At 34.0% G+C, this 22,672-nt stretch overlaps 1 protein-coding gene and 1 non-coding gene across 2 annotated transcripts in view; one reads left to right on the plus strand and one right to left on the minus strand.

Moving 5' to 3' along the window:
- LOC138699421 (myrosinase 1-like) overlaps positions 1 to 22,672 on the plus strand; it is a 63,197-nt gene that overhangs the window by 23,327 nt on the left and 17,198 nt on the right. Inside the window, exons 3-6 of the mRNA XM_069825282.1 lie at positions 2,271 to 2,405; positions 8,809 to 8,931; positions 10,583 to 10,763; positions 17,664 to 17,761. Coding sequence (XP_069681383.1) covers positions 2,271 to 2,405; positions 8,809 to 8,931; positions 10,583 to 10,763; positions 17,664 to 17,761 — 537 coding nt within the window. The remainder of the gene's footprint in view (positions 1 to 2,270; positions 2,406 to 8,808; positions 8,932 to 10,582; positions 10,764 to 17,663; positions 17,762 to 22,672) is intronic.
- On the minus strand, positions 12,623 to 12,695 carry TRNAN-GUU (transfer RNA asparagine (anticodon GUU)). Its single transcript has one exon. It is a non-coding gene; the product is annotated as a tRNA-Asn (tRNA).

The raw sequence follows: 22,672 nt of genomic DNA on the forward strand, positions 1-22,672 counted from the left end.
GCTCGTTTTCATACTCTCTCTCGCTATCATAATATTAATACTCGATCACAACGCGATAACACGCTAGAAATTCCACTTCACACATCATCTCTGTATTCCTCATCTTTCACTGTTGCTACCTCTCGTCACTGGAACTCTCTGCCGCCTGAAGTCAAGGGCTGCCGAACATTGAAATCTTTCAAATCCAAGTTAGAAAATTATCTTATGACGAGTTGCCAAACTAACTTACTGTTATGACAAGTGTTGTATTGCATATTTCCACGTATTCACATTTTTTTATGTTCTAGTGATATTTAACTTATTTTATATTTTTGTTTTCATATTTCCCGATAATGGTATATCTATAATGTGGTAAGTTGAGCTATACATAATCATAATTTTCCTTACTGTGTGTACCTAAAAATATTGTATTCATTGTATGCTTTGTACTGCACCACCTTATTACTACTTACCATAATTATTATTATTATTATTATTATTATTATTATTATTATTATTATTATTATTATTATTATTATTATTATTATCATTAATATTATTATTACTATTCTTATTTTTTATCATTATTATTACTGTTATTATTGTTATTATTATCATTATTATTATCACTATTCTAATTTTTAAATATTAATAATAATAATAATAATAATTATTATTATTATTATTATTATTATCAATAATTGTTTTATTTTTTATACTTTTTATGTCTCATTTATTTTGACCTGCTGTTCACATTTTATTATCCTTTTTTTCTTTCTTTCTGTATGTTATATGTTATGTCTGATTTCTACTTATTTGTTGTTACATTTTATTATTATTATCTTATTCAGTTTTGTGTGTAAAATTGTAGTGTACTTTATAAATTTGTAGTGTTTTTTGTAACGCAGTTTTACCCCTGGTTGAGTGTTAGAGAAGGCCGTATGGCCTTAACTCTGCCAGGTTAAATAAATCATTATCATTATTATAATTATTATTATTATTATTATTATTATTACTTAGAAATGGCTTTTAGACAGCCCTATCCTGAGCAAGATGATGATATAATAATAATAATAATAATAATAATAATAATAATAATAATAATAATAATAATATTGAACTGCCCCCCATTGAGGGTAGCCCTTACGGACTCAGTATATCCTCAAAAAAATAAATATACATATGTAAACATAGATATTAAATGTTAAAGAAGGGAAACAAAGAAAAGGGCTTGAAAAATTACAATTTCTATTAATGTAATTAATTGGGATTTGGCAGGATTTTTTAAACACAGTCATCACAATGTCTTCCCTCAGAGATGTTGGCACAGCAAACTGCCGTCGAAATTCTTCGAAAAAAGCTGGTATAGTCCCTCGAGCACCTATGAGCAAGCCGAATACCTCAACGTGGATTAAGGCATATTTCAGCTTGAAATAGTTGACTGTAGGCTCATAGATCGATTTCTTCTCAAGGTGGACCTCGGCTGACTGATGACATTCTACTTCAAAACGTATCGTGGGGTCCACAATGATGCCCTGTTTAGTGTCAGCATTGTACGCTAAAATATCTACTCGTCTCGTTGACCCATTTTCAGCTAGACAGGAGATTTCTTCTTCTACTATCCAGCCCTTATTTCTTAATGCGGCAGCAATTTTGGATCTTATAAGATGATGTCTAGAGTTCCTCAAGAGCAATCCCTGTTCACAGAATCCCAAGACGTGTGCTAAAGTTTCAATCTCCGGGCAGCCATGTCTGCACCGGGTACCGTCGAGAGATCTGCCGGGAACGGAACGAACAGCTGCTAAATTTGCTGTCATTTTCAGGCTAGATATCCATTCACTAGTCAAAAGTGAAATACTGTAGACAATGTATATAAAAGGCTATAAATAAGGTACAGGTAAGTCACTAATAGTGTAATTTGTATGCAACGAAACGATGTAAATGTCACTGTAAACTAAAAAATGTCAGGTAATAAAGTACAAGTGTGCGATAAGGTTTAAGGAAAAGGATTTGTCTGATTTATGACGTTTACTAACAAAACTAATTTATGATGTGTTTTTTTCATGAGGTGGACCTTCGGGTTTGGTTCCGAAATATGATTATCCGAACACAGCACCAAAGAAGCAAGCAAACTACATAAAATACTGTCATGTTTTAAATAATTTACATATAAATTTTATATGTCCAATCCCGCGTTCTTAAATGGCGACATTGTCTTAAGCAATTTGAATATCTCTTAATGAAATTTGAATTACTTCATGTGAAGGCTAATACGGATTGTTTTCTTGCAGATGCAGTTCTACCGATTCTCTATATCCTGGGCCCGTATCATGCCTACAGGGCTGCCCAACTATATCAATCAGAAAGGAATCGACTACTACAATAACCTCATCAACGAACTTCTTAGCAACGGCTTGTTTCCTCTGGTATTGTTGCTTAAATATGGTGTAATAGTACATTATGCAACGAGCCTATAATGATAGTAATTAAGAAGCGAGTATGGATGTTTATGAAACGAGCGCAAGCGAGTATAATAATTATCATACGAGCATCTTAATTACCATTATAGGCGAGTTTCATACGACTTTTTATGCTCTACCACATTTCTAACTTGAAATTATTCAGATGTATACATGTTATTTGTATCTGACAAGATCGGAAGTGACCTTGTTCTAGGTCGTGAATTGTCAGATGTGCGCAGACGCGAAAGTATTGATTTTTTTCCAAGGAACAATAATGTCATTGACCTTGATGTAATCCCGTTAAACTTGGTATAACCTTGATTATTGAATTCGACATTGAAAAACGAGATGACAAATTGAATTTATTTGAATATTATTTACAATTAACGCTAATTATTATAGTAACAGAACATAACCTTCTGCGACAGTATTGGATTTCCAGCCTCCGTGACTTCTCGCTAATTCTCTTTCGATTGCATATCCGAGAATAATCGATACTTGCGGTTTTATAACGGTACAAAACTGACTTGTCATTGGCTGAACACCTGTACTTTAATGAGTAGGTGTACTTTAATGACATGCAATAAAGGACTGCTACCAGGTGTATAATTACTACATTTCGGCATGGTCGAGCATAAAGTTTAAAAAGTTGCAATTACATAACTAAGAGCGTCACAAACCACATGTGTCTTCAACAATTACAGGCTACCTTCCGTCTGATTTTACATTTGCAACTAAATTACATCTCTATTAGCCTGAATTTATTAATTATTTCTAACTTCAGGAAAAACTTCGTAAGAGAAATACCATTTCGTTGCACAAATCGTGACTTATTCTCAACAATGCTTTGTTTTTAGTGGTAATATAATTCCAATTAAACATCACTGCTATTTACGTGAATGAATAATATAATGCGAAAAGTATTGACTTCCGCTTTTGAAACGCATGTGCAGCCAGTGTTGCCAAGTCAGCGGTTTTTTTTTTTTTAGCTAAATCTGGTGTTTTCAAGACTATGGTCAGCTACAGAATTTTACCGTCAGCAGCTAGCTATTTATTTGGCGATTTTGACGATTCCGGCAGAAGGAGACGATACTTTTAAGTTTTTTTCTGTAAAGATATAATTGTTTTTATATGTACTTGCGGACAAAAATATATGATATATTATTTAATTTATCATTCCGCATTATAGTTTATGTAACACAGACATACTTAAAACTTTAAACCAAACTCACTGTTGGCAGGCACGTCTCCAGCTCAGTGTGAAATCAGATTTCTAACCGACTGGTGTGATTGTGAATGTGATTGTTTCCGAAGTGTCCAGTATATTCTTGACCTACTTCAGTCAATTTTGAAGAAATATGCCGCTTAAAACTTCATACGTACTAAAGTTTGAAGTTGTGAAAAAAAAAACCTACAGTAATGTATTGAAGGATTGGGTGGAAGAAGTTGCCGGTGATATTTTAAAAGCCCGATGTAAATGGTGTAAGGTGATATTGAATGCAAAATATCCAGATTTATTTGTCCATACGAGTTTGCATAGACCACACAGCCTACAAAGTGATACATACTTTCCATAATTCAGTCTAAATTTTTTATAAAATTATCCAGTTCCTAAAACTGCTTACTGTAGTTTGTATTTCAAATTTGGAAGTGATGTGTTAAGAAAAATCTGGAGTTTTTCAACTACAGTTTAGCGGTTTTTTAAGATTGTGTAGCGGTAAATGGAATTCTGAGTTGGCAACACTGTAGTGCAGCAAACAAAAGCCTCTGTATAAATACTACTTGTGGACAGTCGTGCGAAATTGTCGCTTAGAGTCGCTCCAAATTTTAATTCGCACCCGTACATTCGTACACTGGAGAGGACTATAAGGACAACACAAATTATTGTCCAATTACAACAACAGTCAATACTCGTTTCGTCTGGTCGCCTGTTTAGAAATACACTTATAAGCCTTATAAACATGATACAAGGAGATGACATCAGGAAATAAAATGGAAAGAGGTGGCTAGTTACAGACATTTTTATACCAAAGGAGACTTGCACACTCGAATTCCAAGCTCGGTTCGTCATCTGGACTTTATAGGGACATTTTCCAAAGTAAGATTACGAAATGCTGATATTTGGCCTACTCATCGACAGCTGATATAAACAGAGTTGATATATCACAATATGACGTATGGAATTTTATACAAATTAATAAAGAATTAATGATAATTGGAACCTCTCTAATAAGTTTACTACCAAGGATGGACTCAGACAAGGTGATTCTCTTGCATGCCTATTGTTTAATATATCATTAGAAAAGATAGTGCGGGAAGCAAAAATACAAACAAGAGGTACCATCTTTTATAAGTCTGTACAAATATTAGCCTTTGCGGATGATACTGACATAATAGCGAGGTCAGAAAGAGATCTAATGAAAACCTTCAGAAATCTAAGAGATGCAGCTGGAAATATGTGATTAAAAATTAATGGAAACAAAACAAAATACATGGCAGTCAATAACAAAAATAATAATAAAACTTCTAAGTACATTGAGATTGATGATGCCAAATTTGAGACAGTCCAGAGCTTTGTATATCTTGGATCACTAGTTAATAGTAACAATGATATCTCACAGGAAGTAAGTAGAAGAATACAAAGCGCCAATAGGTGTTATTATGGGCTGCAAAAACAAGTTAAATCAAGATTGCTATCTCGTGGCACAAAATGTAGACTATATAAGACCCTAATAAAACCAGTGTTGACCTATGCATCAGAGACGTGGCCTCTTAGCGAAAGGGATAAATTTAGATTGGCCGCATTCGAAAGGAAGATATTGCGAAGGATTTTTGGACCTGTAAGGGATGGTGAAACTTGGAGAATAAGATATAACAACGAATTATACCAGCTTTATGAGTCTCCCGATATAATAACATCCATTAAGATTGCTCGTCTGAGATGGGCAGGGCATGTTAAGTGAATGGATGAATGTGAAATACCTAGGTAGGTGATGGAACATGGGATTGCTGGAGGAAGAAGAGTTGGAAGGCCAAAGCTACGATGGATAGACTGTGTTATGGATGACATTAAGAGGCTTGGAATGAAGAACTGGTGGACGGTGGCTAAAGATCGAGACCGATGGAGAAGAATTCTTAAGGAAGCCGTGGCCCGATCCGGGCTGTAGCGCTATGGATGATGATGATGAATGATAATTGGATCCCCGTCCACAGGAAATGTTTTGTTCAAAATTATCTATAGAAGTAATTCCTAAAACGCAGACCATATTTCTTTATCATTCTGCATGTATAAAAGTAGAAAATAAACGTTGTAAGAAAGTCACGCAATTATTCCAAAATGATATATTGCTTCTGATGTCAAAATGTTTTACATAAAACAATATTTATTACAACTTTCTACCTTGCGATACCGGTTCAGGTCTATAGCCAATGTTACGGAACTAGACAGGTAATACTTTTATGAAAATGTGATAACGTCATGTAAACACACTTCAAATGAACGACATAATATAGAAAACAGCCGATTCCAGGAATTTATATTCTGAACATATTAAGTCGAAAAAAAACTAGTGAGATTTATCTAGAATATATAAAGAAATTTAACTTTGTACAAAAAGGGAATAAATTAACACCCTATAGAGAAATTTCAATTCCTAGTAATAAAACAATTCGGAATATGAGTTAAACTTCAACGTACCTCGTTTACATGTTTCGACCTATTTATGGGTCATCTTCAGAACTGGTCGTTGTTGGTCTTGGCGCCTCTTGTTCTGTTTCCTGTGAGAGTGCGTTCGTGTGGTATAGTGTAGAGTCAAAGAGTGTGTGTGTTCTGAAGTTGAGTTGTGTGTTGAGAGGCGCCAAGACCAACAACGACCAGTTCTGAAGATGACCCGTAAATAGGTCGAATGTAAAGAGATAGGCCTCGTTGAAGTTTAACACAGGAAGGTCTTATCATACATATAACGGAGTGATACAGTGTTAAAAGTTGTGTAATCAAGATGTATAATAAAACGATGTTGAGTATATCATATTTTTCCTTTTGCTATGTGATTGTATTGTATTTATTAACATTCCATGGTATTCGTACATCGCTTCACAGCTAGAATATGGAATATTGAAAAAAAATCTCAATAATACAAGGAAGTCTTACTTATAGTCACAGTCTAGTTCAAATAAATACAAAATACTTGACAATATAGTCTACTAGTACAACACAAAGAGTTAGTATCATTATTTAATACATCACAGAAATATTCATAAAGCGTTGTTCAATGTCATAAATTCTCTTACAGAAAAGAAGGCGTGAGAAATTAGGCACTTCTTTAATTTGGGCCTAAATAATCTTATGTTTTGATTTTGATTTTTTATATCCATAGGAACACTGTTAAAAAATTTTTACTATCATACACGCACTCCTTTTTGATAGGACGATAGACTTGCCGATGGAGTATGAAAGTCATTTATTTTATTGACTCGAATTATGCCGTAAACTGTTGAATTAATTACAAAGTTTTCACGAGTACATACGAGCAAGTTTATTAATAAAAGAATATACTGACAAGCCATGGGCATTAACTGTAGGTCTTTGAAAATGATCCTACACGATTCCCTAGATTTGTTACCTATTATTATTCTAAGCATACTTACTTACTTACAAATGGCTTTTAAGGAACCCGAAGGTTCATTGCCGCCTTCACATAAGCCCGCCATCGGTCCCTATCCTGAGAAAGATTAATCCATTCTCTATCATCACATCCCACCTCCCTCAAATCCATTTTAATATTATCCTCCCATCTACGTCTCGGCTCCCTAAAGGTCTTTTTCCCTCCGGTCTCCCAACTAACACTCTATATGCATTTCTGTATTCGCCCATACGTGCTACATGCCCTCCCCATCGCAAACGTCTGGATTTAATGTTCCTAATTATGTCAGGTAAAGAATACACTATTAGGGACCTGTTGTTAATTATTGGACTTGAAATTTGCAAGGTTTAATTTGGGAAGTATTTGGATTATGGTAGTTTTATTAAATTTAATATTAATTTATTGGCTGAGAACAAATCACATATTTTGAGGAGAATTTGTCTCTGTTGAAGATTGGAAGGTTGAAGTTATTGCTTGTAATTACTATACTTGTGTCATTTGTAAACAATATGGGATAACCTGTATACGTATTTTATTATAGGGCAAGAACACTAGACATAGTACAGGACTTAATATTAATTCTTATGGAATTCCATTAATAGTTCCCCATATCGAAGAAGTTTCATAATTGTTTTCTATCTATGAGATTATGAGTGAAACCATTGGAGTGCAACGCATTTAATTACACAATAATCTAATTTGTCTAGCAGCATTTTTTCATTTATGCAGTCAAATGCTTTGGATAAATCACAGAAAATTCCTCCAACATGGAATTTTTTTTATTAATTTCCTCCGAAATTTTGTCAATTATTATAATAATTCTGTTGAAAATTCACGCATGAAGTTACCAGCTTTATTTATTTATTTATTTATTTATTTCTCTTTCTTTCTTTATTTCTTTATTAATTTCTTTCTTATTTATTTATTTATTTATTTATCTTTCTTTATTTATTTCTTTATTAATTTCTTTCTTATTTATTTATTTATTTATTTATTTATTTCTCTTTCTTTCTTTATTTCTTTATTAATTTCTTTCTTATTTATTTATTTATTTATTTCTCTTTCTTTCTTTATTTCTTTATTAATTTCTTTCTTATTTATTTATTTATTTATTTATTTCTCTTTCTTTCTTTATTTCTTTATTAATTTCTTTCTTATTTATTTATTTATTTATTTATTTCTCTTTCTTTCTTTATTTCTTTATTAATTTCTTTCTTATTTATTTATTTATTTCTCTTTCTTTCTTTATTTCTTTATTAATTTCTTTCTTATTTATTTATTTATTTATTTCTCTTTCTTTCTTTATTTCTTTATTAATTTCTTTCTTATTTATTTATTTATTTCTCTTTCTTTCTTTATTTCTTTATTAATTTCTTTCTTATTTATTTATTTATTTACTTATTTATTTATTTCTCTTTCTTTCTATATTTCTTTATTAATTTCTTATTTATTTATTTATTTATTTTTGTAGTTACATAAGTAAATATTTTTTATAATTTTTATTTATATACTCCGGAAAACAACCAGTAGTGTCATTAAGGGATTAATGAGGAAAGAGAACATTTCCAACCTACTGTAGGTTTGGGATATGGAAGTTTCCCAAGAAGACGAAGATTTTGTAAAGCAATGAATTTTGAGAGATATGCATATGTAAAACCTCTAGTTAATTTAAGAACGAATACAATGCATTTTGAGATGAAACATATTATTTTCTCTTGTTACAGGTAACAATGTTTCATTGGGACCTTCCGTCTGAGCTGCAGAGATTTGGTGGATGGACGAGTGACGCTATAGTACCCTACTTCGAAGAATATGCGGATTGTCTTTTCAAGAACTTTGGAGACAGGGTATTTAAGCTTTTGTAATTTAACATAAAATAATATCTCTCACTGAAGAATCAAAGAAGTCAATAAAGTTGTAATCGTATTTTTATTCTTACCTTCAAACTGTCAACGATCAGTCTTCAAAACACACACCTTGGTTTCGCTCCTGTAACAAGAAATATTTTTTTGTTGATTCCTTGTTTTTATTTTCCCTGGAAATAATTAAACGTCACAGAGTTTTTTATGATTGAACTTTCAAACTTTTACGGCTTTAAACTTATCAATACAAAATCATTAGATATTTGTGCTATTTTCAGTGTATACTGTATGAAATATTTTGTAAATATTGAAGATATAGAATAATAATTGGGATTTTTTCACGTGACAGTTGATTGCTTAAAGAGGCTCTTTTATTTATATTATTTTAAACAGTTGTATAATATTACGTAGACATCCAATTCCTAACAGAAATTAATATTTTCAGAAAAGAGCTAAGACAGTCCAGCCACTAGCCTTTACAGAGGGGCGAGTAGGGGAAACCGGGATGCGACGTAGGCGAACGGACGACAGTACATGTGCGAAAATATGATTCGCTATTGAAAGCTCTTTCGTCACATTTCTACTGACTAGAAAGAGTAGACTATATATTTCTGAAAATGTTTGAGGCACACCGTCATAAGGTTGTTTTAAGTACGAGAAATACAAATGCGAGTGTCCATCATTTAGAGAAAATTTCACACTGCTGGGAACAAAGATTAGGGGACACTTTTGGGAAAAAAATAAATATTTAAATAAAAACTAAGCTTATTTTTCTGAAAACTTACTGTTACATCTTAAGTTCGACATTCCCAAACGAGGTGAATCTTATACTGAACGTAAGAAAGTCTGCATTACTTTAAGGGACGGCAAATAGATAGATGATATTTCAGAAACCACTTTCATTGCATGTTATAAATTTTTCTTCATGTAAAGTTTAAAATAGATTCTTCCGCAACCATTATATTGCTTCGTCTTTCTATCTATAACGAGAAAGTAATAATTACTAAATATAGAGAACGATCCACATAAATCTTTAACATTTAAATGACTTATAACTTCCGAACCAACAATTAATAGAAAACGTGTGCAATATTTTCCGAATTACAGAGTAATTATGGGGGATTACTCAAAATAAATGCTGGAAATGTCACGGAGTTCAGCAAGTGACCACGGTCTATTCTTGTATAGTTTGTCCTTAATTTAGCCTCCTAAAAAGAAGTCCGGTGACCTGGGGGGCCACCGATTTTTTTTTAGATTAGGCGATCACCAAATGCGTTGGCTATAAGTTACATGATTTCTTTGGTGAGTTCACTATACGATTCTCGAACATCAACACAATCTTGATACTTTGCAGGTCTGTTTCTTGTACTCTCCCTGAGGAGCGAGCCAGTTGTCTCCAGCTCTCTTGCCATAGACAAAAACTAATTACTAATAGCCAACAATAGTCATCATAAATAACAATGGATGTAGGTTATAGAGATCATTAAACTCAATTTCAATTTTATACTAGCTTCCAGAGGGAAATTACAACTCATTAAAATTGTAAAAGTTTATTTGGCTCACTCTGTATAACTCTGTTAAACAACTGCTGTGCTGTTTTATTAGAGTATGTTAATACTTCTTTATATTTTACCAGGTGAAATGGTGGTTAACTATAAATGAGCCATATACACTGGCGAATGGGTATGAATATGCAATAATGGCTCCAGCAACAAATCTTTCAGGAATTGGAGTTTATATGTCATCACACAACATGATTAAAGCGCATGGGCGAGCTTACAGACTGTACGACAAGAAGTATCGCTCCGTGCAGAAGGGTGAGTTACCCCATTTTAGTTCTGCAGTTAAGCAATGAGTGAGTGTCAGCGGTGTAGATTTCATAGCTAAGCTTCGGCTCTCAAGAAAATTCACGAAGTCGTCTGAACGTTATGGATATGGGTAGTCGGTGCTGATTCTCAAAACACTCGAACCATATGTCATAGTTACTCTGTCGTACGGGCAATAAATGGGGAGATGACCTATATTCCGTGTAATTCATAGCGAAATTAAAAGTTCAGTTCTGGATTATTATTATTATTATTATTATTATTATTATTATTATTATTATTATTATTATTATTATATCACTTTTGTTGACGTCGTACAAAATTTTGTCCCAATATTATTTTGGGAAGATTAACTCCATATGTAGATGAAATTATTGGGGATCATCAGTGTGGTTTTAGGCGTAATAGATCAACTATTGATCAGGTATTTTGTATTCCACAGATAATGGAGAAAAAATGGGAGTATAAGGGTACAGTACATCAATTATTCATATATTTAAAAAAGGCATATGACTCGGTTAAGAGAGAAGTTTTATATGATATTCTTATTGAATTTGGTATTCCCAAGAAACTAGTTCGATTAATTAAAATGTGTCTCAGTAAAACGTACAGCTGAGTCCTTGTAGGTCAGTTTCTGTCAGATGCTTTTCCAATTCACTGTGGGCCAAAGCAAGGAGATGCACTATCACCTTTACTTTTTAACTTCGCTCTAGAATATGCCATTAGGAAAGTTCAGGATAACACAGAGGGTTTGGAATTAAACGGGTTACATCAGCTTCTTGTCTATGCGGATGACGTGAATATGCTAGGAGAAAATCCACAAACGATTAGAGAAAACACGGAAATTTTACTTAAAGCAAGTAAAGCGATCGGTTTGGAAGTAAATCCCGAAAAGACAAAGCATATGATTATGCCTCGTGACCAGAATATTGTACGAAATAGGAATAAAAAATTGGAAATTTATCTTTTGAAGAGGTGGAAAAATTGAAATACCTGGGAGCAACAGTAACAAATAGCCTATAAATTATACTCGGGAGGAAATTAAACACAGAATAAATATGGGAAATGCGTGTTATTATTCGGTTGAGAAGCTTTTATCATCCAGTCTGTTGTCAAGAAATCTTAAAGTTAGAATTTATAAAACAGTTATTTTCCCAGTTGTTTTATATGGTTGTGAAAGGTTAAAGGTGTTTGAGAATAAGGTGCTTAGGAAAATATTTGGGGCTAAGAGGGATGAAGTTACAGGAGAATGGAGAAAGTTACACAACGCAGAACTGCACGCATTGTATTCCTCACCTGACATAATTAGGAACATAAAATCCAGACGTTTGAGATGGGCAGGACATGTAGCACGTATGGGCGAATCCAGAAATGCATATAGAGTGTTAGTTGGGTGGCCGGAGGGAAAAAGACCTTTGGGGAGGCCGAGACGTAGATGGGAAGATAATATTAAAATGGTTTTGAGGGAGGTGGGATATGATGATAGAGACTGGATCAATCTTCCTCAGGATAGAGACCAATGACGGGCTTATGTGAGGGCGGCAATGAACCTCCGGGTTCCTTAAAAGCCAGTAAGTTATTATTATTATTATTATTATTATTATTATTATTATTATTACTCCTAGTTTTCTGCCAAAGTGCAAGTCATTCACTGTAAACTTAACATTGTCCAATATTTCCTATTTTCTGCCTTCGTATTTGTCTCCGCAAATCATCTAATGATCCGTACATAATGTCGTTTATCTGATATCTTCCGCCTCGAACACTTCTTCTGTTACAAATCAAGCAAGTCAAGCTCTCAGGTATAACTCCCTGCAAAGTTTATATGAATAATCTCTAGAGAAAAATTGTTCCGGGGCCGGGTATCGAACCCGGGACCTTTGGTTTAACGTACCAACGCTCTACCAACTGAGCTACCCGGGAACTCTACCAGACACCGATCCAATTTTTCGCTCTATATCCACAGACCTCAAAGTGGGCTGACAACCGTCAAGCAACCAACATTAAGTACACGCTAATTCTGTGTGACTTAAATTATGGTTTTCTGTTAACGAACAGTGACGTGTATTATTCAAATCAAGCTTTCAGGTATAACGCCCTGTTCCCCGTTCCTTACAGTGCATTCTTCAGTAGACAGTTTCTTCTCAGTCAGTGACCCTACCAATCCTTATTCTCTTCCTAATCAGTTTCAGCATCATTTTTTCTTCACCCTTCTTTCCAACACAGCTTCATTTCTTATACCGTCTGTCCATTTCACACGCTCCATTCCCTTTCATATCCACATTTTTCAAATGCTTCTAGTCGTTTCTCTTCACTTCATCGTAATGTCCATGTTTCTGTCCCATATAATACTACACTCCACACAAATCACTTCACTAGTGTCTTCCTTAGTTCTTTTTCCAGAGGTCCGCAGAAGATGCTCTTTTTTTTCTATTAAAAGCTTCCTTTGTCATTGCTATCCTTCTTTTGACTTCCTGGCAGCAGCTCATGTTACTGCTTACAGTACACCCCAAGTATTTGAAGCTGTCCACTTGCTCTACTGCCTCATTTAGAATTTGTACGTTTACCTTCTTTATTTTTCTTCCGATAGCCATGGTCTTCGTCTTGTTGGCATTTATCTTTATCCCATCATGGAAACATCACATCAACAACAAACTTATATTGGCCTACTCAAGACTCGCTGAATTATATCCGCTCCTCAACAAGAAATCATCTCTAAAGCTACAAAATTGCATGCTACTTTACACATCCCCATTACGACCTCTACTGCTTTATGCCTGTCCTGTCTGGGGAGGAGCTGCAATAAGTGAAATTAAACACATCCTGTCATTTCAAAATAAAGTCCTACGAATTTCACTCAATTCTCCTTGGTTTGTCCGTAACAACCAACTACACAGAGAAGCTGGTATTGACACAATCAAACAGTTTATTCATTCACAAGCTAAGAAGTTCTATGACAACCTAGAAAATGTTCCAGGCGCCATCCACTACTCTCTCGGAAGGAAGTCCACATTTCCCACCAGAATCAAGAGCCGACTTCCAATGGACCTTATATTATAATCAAAATTTATCATCACACCAACCTACGTAAATAATTATGTATTAACAATTATTTTTGTTCATTGAGGAGCCCAATCTAGGCTGCCCTCAATTCAGTGTCATATATTGTATTTATATTTTTTAGAAATGATCTGTATAGCGCTAAATGCGCTGATCGATCAATAAATTATTTTTAAAAAATATTTACCCCATACTGCTCACAGCTGTCATTTAGATCCAGTAGCATATCCCTTAGTATCGTTCCTTCTTCTAGTAACAACGACATATCAGCTGCAAATCTTACGGAGTTTTTTCTTCTTTCTCCTACTATCACTCCTCCCATGTCCAATCCTTAATATTCTTTTGTTCTCTCGTTTGGGTAGCGTCATAATGTGTCTTTTCTAGTGTTCCCTTTTGGGACAATTATTATTATATTATTAATGTTTGTTTGTATTAAAATATTTATATTTGGTTGAGTTGCTACAGCTATGAGCTCTCTACATACTTACTTACTTACTTACAAATGGCTTTTAAGGAACCCGAAGGTTCATTGCCGCCCTCACATAAGCCCGCCATCGGTCCCTATCCTGTGCAAGATTAAGCCAGTCTCTATCATCATACCCCACCTCCCTCAAATCCATTTTAATATTATCCTCCCATCTACGTCTCGGCCTCCCTAAAGGTCTTTTTCCCTCCGGTCTCCCAACTAACACTCTATATGCATTTCTGGATTCGCCCATACGTGCTACATGCCCTGCCCATCTCAAACGTCTGGATTTAATGTTCCTAATTATGTCAGGTGAAGAATACAATGCGTGCAGTTCTGTGTTGTGTAACTTTCTCCATTCTCCTGTAACTTCATCCCGCTTAGCCCCAAATATTTTCCTAAGCACCTTATTCTCAAACACCCTTAACCTATGTTCCTCTCTCAGAGTGAGAGTCCAAGTTTCACAGCCATATAGAAGAACCGGTAATATAACTGTTTTATAAATTCTAACTTTCAGATTTTTGGACAGCAGACTGGATGATAAGAGCTTCTCAACCGAATAATAACACGCATTTCCCATATTTATTCTGCGTTTAATTTCCTCCCGAGTGTCATTTATATTTGTTACTGTTGCTCCAAGATATTTGAATTTTTCCACCTCTTCGAAGGATAAATCTCCAATATTTATATTTCCATTTCGTACAATATTCCCGTCACGAGACATAATCATATACTTTGTCTTTTCGGGATTTACTTCCAAACCGATCGCTTTACTTGCTTCAAGTAAAATTTCCGTGTTTTCCCTAACCGTTTGTGTATTTTCTCCTAACATATTCACGTCATCTGCATAGACAAGAAGCTGATGTAGCCCGTTCAATTCCAAACCCTGCCTGTTATCCTGAACTTTCCTAATGGCATATTCTAAAGCGAAGTTAAAAAGTAAAGGTGATAGTGCATCTCCCTGCTTTAGCCCGCAGTGAATTGGAAAAGCATCAGATAGAAACTGACCTATACGGACTCTGCTGTATGTTTCACTGAGACACATTTTAATTAATCGAACTAGTTTCTTGGGAATACCAAATTCAATAAGAATATCATATAATACTTCCCTCTTAACCGAGTCATAAGCCTTTTTGAAATCTATGAATAACTAATGTACTGTACCCTTATACTCCCATTTTTTCTCCATTATCTGCCGAATACAAAAAATCTGATCAATAGTCGATCTATTACGCCGAAAACCGCACTGATGATCCCCAATAATTTCATCTACGTACGGAGTTAATCTCCTCAAAAGAATATTGGACAAAATTTTGTACGACGTCAACAAAAGTGATATTCCTCGAAAGTTACCACAGTTGGTTTTGTCCCCCTTTTTAAAAATAGGTACAATTATGGACTCCTTCCATTGTTCTGGTACAATTTCCTTTTCCCAAATAGCAAGTACAAGTTTATAAATTTCGCTATATAATGCACTTCCACCCTCTTGTATTAATTCTGCTGGAATTTGATCGATACCTGGAGACTTGTACTTTTTCAGATTTTCTATCGCAATTTCGACTTCTGAAAGCGTGGGTTCGGGTATAAATGGCTCAGCAGTTTGTATTTCAATTTCGTCCCGATCATTTCTATTTGCCCTATGTACATTTAGTAGTTGCGCAAAATAGTTTTTCCATCTGTTTAGGATTGATGGAGAGTCTGCAAGCAAGTCACCATTCTCATCCTTGATCACGTTTACCCTTGGCTGATATCCGTTCTTAAATTCCTTTATACCCTTATATAAATCTCGAATGTTTTTATTCTTACTATTTGTTTCTACCTCATTCAGTTTTTCCTTCAAGTAACCTCTCTTTTTATTCCTAAGTGTACGACTTGCTTCCCGTCTTTCATTGAAATAATTATCTCTCTTCTCCTCAACTGGATCCTGTAAGAATTTCAATTTTGCCTGTTTCCTTCTTTCTACTACCATGCAACAATCTTCATCAAACCACGGTTTCTTTTTCTTAGTTTCATAATAACCTATGCTCTGCTCAGCTGCAATTTTGATACTATCTCTGATATTTTCCCACACGCTATTAACATCTAATTCTTTCTCAACTTCGTCGGAACTTTCTAAAGTGGCAAACCTATTCGAAATTTCGACCTGATAATTTTGCTTAGCTTCCTCGTCCTTTAATTTCAAAACATTGAATTTAGTAATATTAACTTGTTGCTCTACTCGCTTGGCTACTGATAATCTTTCTCTTAATTCTCCAATCACCAAATAATGGTCAGAATTACAGTCTGCACCCCTGAAAGTTCGAATATCTACTATACTAGTATGTCTCCGTTTATCTATCAAGATGTGATCTATTTGGTTGTGTGTCAATCCATCTGGAGAAGTCCAAGTATATTTATGTATATCCTTATACATACAAAACAAATATATATTTTACAACAAATACGGAAAAAGTTTAAAAAAATACCATCCTCTCCCCTTAAATAGGTTTTTGCATATTGGGACACTAAATAGAATAACTAATTTCTTCTAGATTTAACTAGAGGAATATAAGAGAAATAAAAATTGAATCAGTTTCAGTATTTCAGAGGAATTAACATTATTATTTTATGCTCGACCATGCCGAAATGTAGTAATTATACACCTGGTAGTAGCCCTTTATTGCACCTCATTAAAGTACACCTATTCATTATACTTCAATTGTTCAGCCAATGAGAAATCACCATTGTACTATTATAAAACCGCAAGTGTCGATTATTCTCGGATATGCAATCGAAAGACAATTAGCGAAAAGTCACGGAGGCTGGAAATCCAATACTGTCGCAGAAGGTTATGTTCTGTTACTATAATAATTAGCGTTAATTATAACTAATATTCAAATAAATTCAATTTGTCATCTCGTTTTTCAATTCTAAATCAATTTCCAGGTTATATCAAGACTAATGTTCATGTTATTCTCTAGATTATATCAAGGCCAAAGACATTCGTGCCTCGGAAAAAATCAATACTTTCGCGTCTGCGCACATCTCACAATCCAGGTTAGTTCCGCTCCTCACATAACCATAACATGAATACTTATGAATAATTTCAAGTTAGAAATATGGTCGAGCATAAAAGGTCGTGTGAAATTTGCCTATAATGGTAATTAAGACGCTCGTATGAAAATTATAAACAAACATACTCGCGTCTTAATTACTACCATTATAGGCTCGTTGCATAATGTACTATTTCTTCTATTGTTTGGGTAGCGTCGTAATGTGTCCTTTTCTAGTGTCCCCTTCCCGGACTATTATTATTATTATTATTATTATTATTATTATTATTAATTTTGTTTGTGTGTTAATTTTTAACGTTTCCTGCATTTCAGGGAAAGTGAGCCTGACTATTCCGATCATGTGGAGTGAGGCACTGAATCTAAATTCCAGTGCAGATAGAAAAGCAGCAGAATTGGCTTTACAACATACAGTATGTGAAATAAGTGACAATCATATCTTATATAGGCCTACGCGATTTCTTGAAACTGACAAAAGAAGGTTGCCAAAGGGAAATTAATATCTATATATATAATTAGAACTGGCAATGAAAATGACGGGAAAACTGCTGAACGGATTTTAATAAACGACCCCTCATTTTGAAGCTTGGAACCCAAAGTTTTTCAGAAAAATAGTAGTTTTCAGTGAAATATCAATTTTCCTACATTATTTTCCTATTTTCTAAAATCCATCTTTCTTCAGTTTTGAGAACTAATACACATTTCAGCACGGCCGTGATTTCAGAATAAAACAAAACACACACTACAATAAACAATAGCTATTACACGAAGGCCATGACCTGCAGGATTGCTGACACATTTAGAGTTCAAATTAAATTGGTTATTAAAAACTTCAAGACTTAGTAAAAGTAATTTACAGGTCTGATTCTGCGGTGTATAATTTTCTGAGTACAGCTGTGTATTGGATATTGAAATCTACACAACTTGAGGTGGTTTGATGACATTATTACCATTAGAAATGAAATTTCATTACAGTTAATGCCATGATGTGACTATTTTTCATTAATTATACATATTAATGCTATACTGATGATATTAAAGTGAAACGTTTTGGGATTATATAAGTAAATATAGAGAATGAGTTAAATTAGATCTTCATTTCTATAATTTACTGAGTGGCAGCTATTACATATATATAACTACAAAACTTAAGTAAGATAATAATATTGTTATTAAAAATCAAATATTTTTATAGTTATTAATCAAGTGGGGTTGAGTCTTTTTCATATACTTAATGGCGGTGTGGTGTAGATACTTCTATGCGTCATTCTCTTCGGTATTGGCTCGAGAGAGCGCAAAAATTACAGTTCCTAAAGAAAGACCGAAAGGTATTGCTTACTGATAAAATAAGAAGCCAACAAAATTTTGTAGTCTCCCGATCATTTCAGCAAAATCTCTTAGCGGGATAAAATGATTTTACCCTCTACATTTCAAGCTCTACATGCAGCAGCTATACCAAAATGCTATGTCTATTGTTCGAAAGCATAGCAAACCTGACTTTTACAATCCACAATGACCTGAAATAGCTATTGCTTTACTCCCACATGAAAAACCCACTGATCGCTCTGACATTTTTACTTGCGTTTTCGCGTTGAAACTCAAGATACATAGGATGCATAGGTTCAAGATAAAGTATTTGACATAAAAACCATTCAGAGGGAGTATGTTTCATTATTATGGAAGCAAATAACTTTCATAGTGTCTGGTATTCTTCATTGAAAATAAATCTGAAAAGCGTTTATTTGAACATCTAATGAACTTAGTTTGCAGCATTTGATGCACAAGCCACTCGTGTTATTTAAATCCATACTAATTTCTAGGTTTTTGGAGAGTAGATTCAAAGACAGTAACTTATAAGCGTAGAAAGTCAGTCAATTTTTTAAACTGTAATTTCATAAAGGAGCTCTCATCAGCTTTTATGACTGCCCAACAGGCCTTTCCCCGGTCAGAAGAATAGAACGAACGGTAATTTAGTTTACTATGCATAAGGTCTTTGATTCGAAACACAGTTTATTATTTTCTATTTGTGACTCATTTGAGAATTATTATTTGAAACTCATTATTGAATTTCATTCATGCTGAACACATTTCTCACTCAATGACGCAATACAAAATCTTAACGAGGACCTTGAATCTATATCTGCATGGGCCAGAAAGTTTGGTTTGCCTCTCAATGCAAGAAAATCACAAGCAATCCTAGTGGGACATCAACGTCTATTATGCAACATTACTCCTGCTCTTCCAGTCAAGTTAAACGACACAATAATCCCTTTTGGTTCCTGTGTTAAAAACCTTGGAGTTTACTTTGATACGCATTTAAACTGGAATAACCAAGTAACCCATATTACCAAAAAATGCTTTCTAAACTACATTCCTTTAACAGCATTCGAAAATTCCTTCCGCTATCACTCAAGAAAATACTAGTGGAAACACTAGTAATGCCCCACTTCGATTATTGTGATTTTCTACTGACTGACCTCAATGTCAACCCGTCGCAAAAATTACAACGTGTTCATAATTCTTGTGTTCGCTTCGTCTGCGATGTCCGTCGCGCTGACCACATTACCCCCATCCTTCCAAACTCTAAACTGGCTACGGCTTAACGAACGTAGAAATTTTCATTCTCTTGTTCTCCTTTTCCAAGTCCTTCACACCTCTACACCTACCTACCTTGCCTCCCGTTTCAGTTACCTGTCATCATATCATAATCTCTTCACACGCACGCAAAATAGCCGCATACTAGCCATACCAACACATAAGACATCATCGTATTCATCATCATACACAATCTCGCTCTCGCGGAATACCCTACCCAGTGACATCAGAGACTGTCGGAATTTAGTAGCGTTCAAAAGCAAACTAATTAAGCATTTTCTTACTGCGTAGAGTAGGTTTAATTTGTACTTAATCAATATAAGAAATGCTTCTCTCTTCTTAACTTTTACAATAAACTGTCTAGCTTTTATTAATCAGTTAATCTTTTAGTACTTTGATTTTTATTGTATTTGTAAATTTAATATTAATTGTAATTATAATTGTAATTCTATTCTTAATACTGTAATTGTAATCCACTGGTAGAGGGGAAGAGAAGGCCTAATGGCCTTATCTCTACCAGGTTAAATAAATAGATAAATAAATAAATAAATGAATAAATAAATAAAAATAAATTTCTCGAAATTACCAAGTTATGAGTAACGTATGAGCAAAACATATATACAGAGTAAGTAATGCCATTAATTCTGGTCCATGATTCCTTCAGTAAAGAGCAACAAAAAAAATCGAATGTCATTTTCCTGTGTTTTGAACAGTTTTCCAGAAAACATGAATTTTGAAATACATTAATTATGGAATCGTGCAGCGCTGCAATCAGCAAGCAGTACACATTAAGTTGTGTTGCTCTGAACAGTCCCTTCACCTGGTTTGTTGAAGGTCATTGCCATTACATTGTTCTTAAGAAGGAATACAGATGGTATACCGTTCAATTTTCGTGTTTAAACTGTGTTAGAGAACAGATAATGAATCACCTCCTGAGCACGAGTCTTGCTCATTCAGTAGTTGGCTAGTTTATCTCAAGGCCCATTCACAATGAAAATTAAACATAACCGTAACATAAACATACTGGGTGTTCAGTTCAAAATGTGTCTTGGCTCGCTGTATGCCGTCATGTGGCTAGCTGATGAGCCTAGAGAATTCAATCTTCCTACACTTCCGCAGCTCAGGTGTATAATCTAAGAGGCAGAGAAGTTGGCTAGCAAGTACGGTGTTCATTCTGAAGAGTACGTGCCGATACGTACGGTAACGCCGGTAGTGGCAGGAATGTGAACTGTTTGGAAATACGTACTGTCGGGATATGGGGAGAGGGTTAAGACGATTACTTACGTATTTGTTGACATTAACTTCGACGGTCAACATGGACACGGAGCGTTTGATTTGTGTTGTGGAATGTTACCGTACGCAACCGATGATAACAAATACCCTGCGTACGACTTGGCCGCGCAAAACACAGTTCGAAAGAGGTTATGGTAGCACACAGACCGTACAGACCGCCATCTGTTGCTACGACGTTCAAGTTATACCGTACACGTTCTCAAGTTCAGATTGAAGAACGCCTTAAATAATAGGCAACTTCTCTAACATATAAACTGAAACTCGCTTCAAATCGGTGACCCAACAACAGTGACGTCATGACACACTTTGAAATGAACACCCAGTAGAAGTTTGCGCCCAGGCTACCAAATGGGATCATTCACAATTATTCACATAAGCATTGACTTAAACATTAACGTAAGACGTTAACATGAAAGTTTGCAAACTCCAAACTTTCATGCTTATGCTTATGTGATTTACAAACAGAACACAATCGTGGAGCGCTGAAGTATGCGACAGAATATGAGGAAATGGCGTCGTTGTTATGTTTCCACGGTTACCAAGTATGTTTGCTGTTATGTTAATGTTCCCATCGTGAATGATGGTATGACTTCTTGATTTTACTGTAACGTTAAGTTAACGCTTACGTTATGTTTAATTTTCTTTGTGAATGAGCATTTACATTGTATTAACTTGTATTCATTTCAAACTTACTAGCAATAAAATAAATAAATAAATACATAGCCTACATAAATAAGTAAATAAGTAAGTAAAGAAGGAAAGAAAGAAGGAAAGAAAGAAAGAAAGAAAGAAAGAAAGAAAGAAAATAAATAAATAAATACATAAATAAATAAATACATAAATAAATAAGTAAGTAAATAAGTAAGTAAAGAAGGAAAAAAAGAAGGAAAGAAAGAAAGAAAGTAAATAAATAAATAGAGAAGGAAAGAAAGAAAGAAAATAAATAAACAAATACATAAATAAATAAATAAATAAATAAATAAATAAATAAATAAATAAGTAAAGAAGGAAGGAAGGAAAGAAAGAAAGGAAGAAAAAAAGAAAGAAAGAAAGAAAGAGAGAAAATAAATAAATAAATAAATAAAGAAGGAAAGAAAGAAAGAAAGGAAATAAATAAACAAACACATAAACAAATAAATAAGTAAATAAGTAAGTAAAGAAGGAAGGAAAGAAAGAAAGAAAGAAAGAAAGAAAGAAAGAAAGAAAATAAATAAATACATAAATAAATAAATAAATAAGTAAATAAGTAAAGAAGGAAAGAAAGAAGGAAAAAAAGAAAGAAAGAAGGAAAATAAATAAATAAATAAACAAATAAATAAATAAAGAAGGAAAGAAAGAAAGAAAGAAAATAAATAAACAAATACATAAACAAACAAATAAATAAATAAATAAATAAATAAGTAAAGAAGGAAGGAAAGAAAGAAAGAAAGAAAATA

Source organism: Periplaneta americana, chromosome 5, assembly GCF_040183065.1.
Source record: "Periplaneta americana isolate PAMFEO1 chromosome 5, P.americana_PAMFEO1_priV1, whole genome shotgun sequence".
NCBI lineage: Eukaryota > Metazoa > Arthropoda > Insecta > Blattodea > Blattidae > Periplaneta > Periplaneta americana.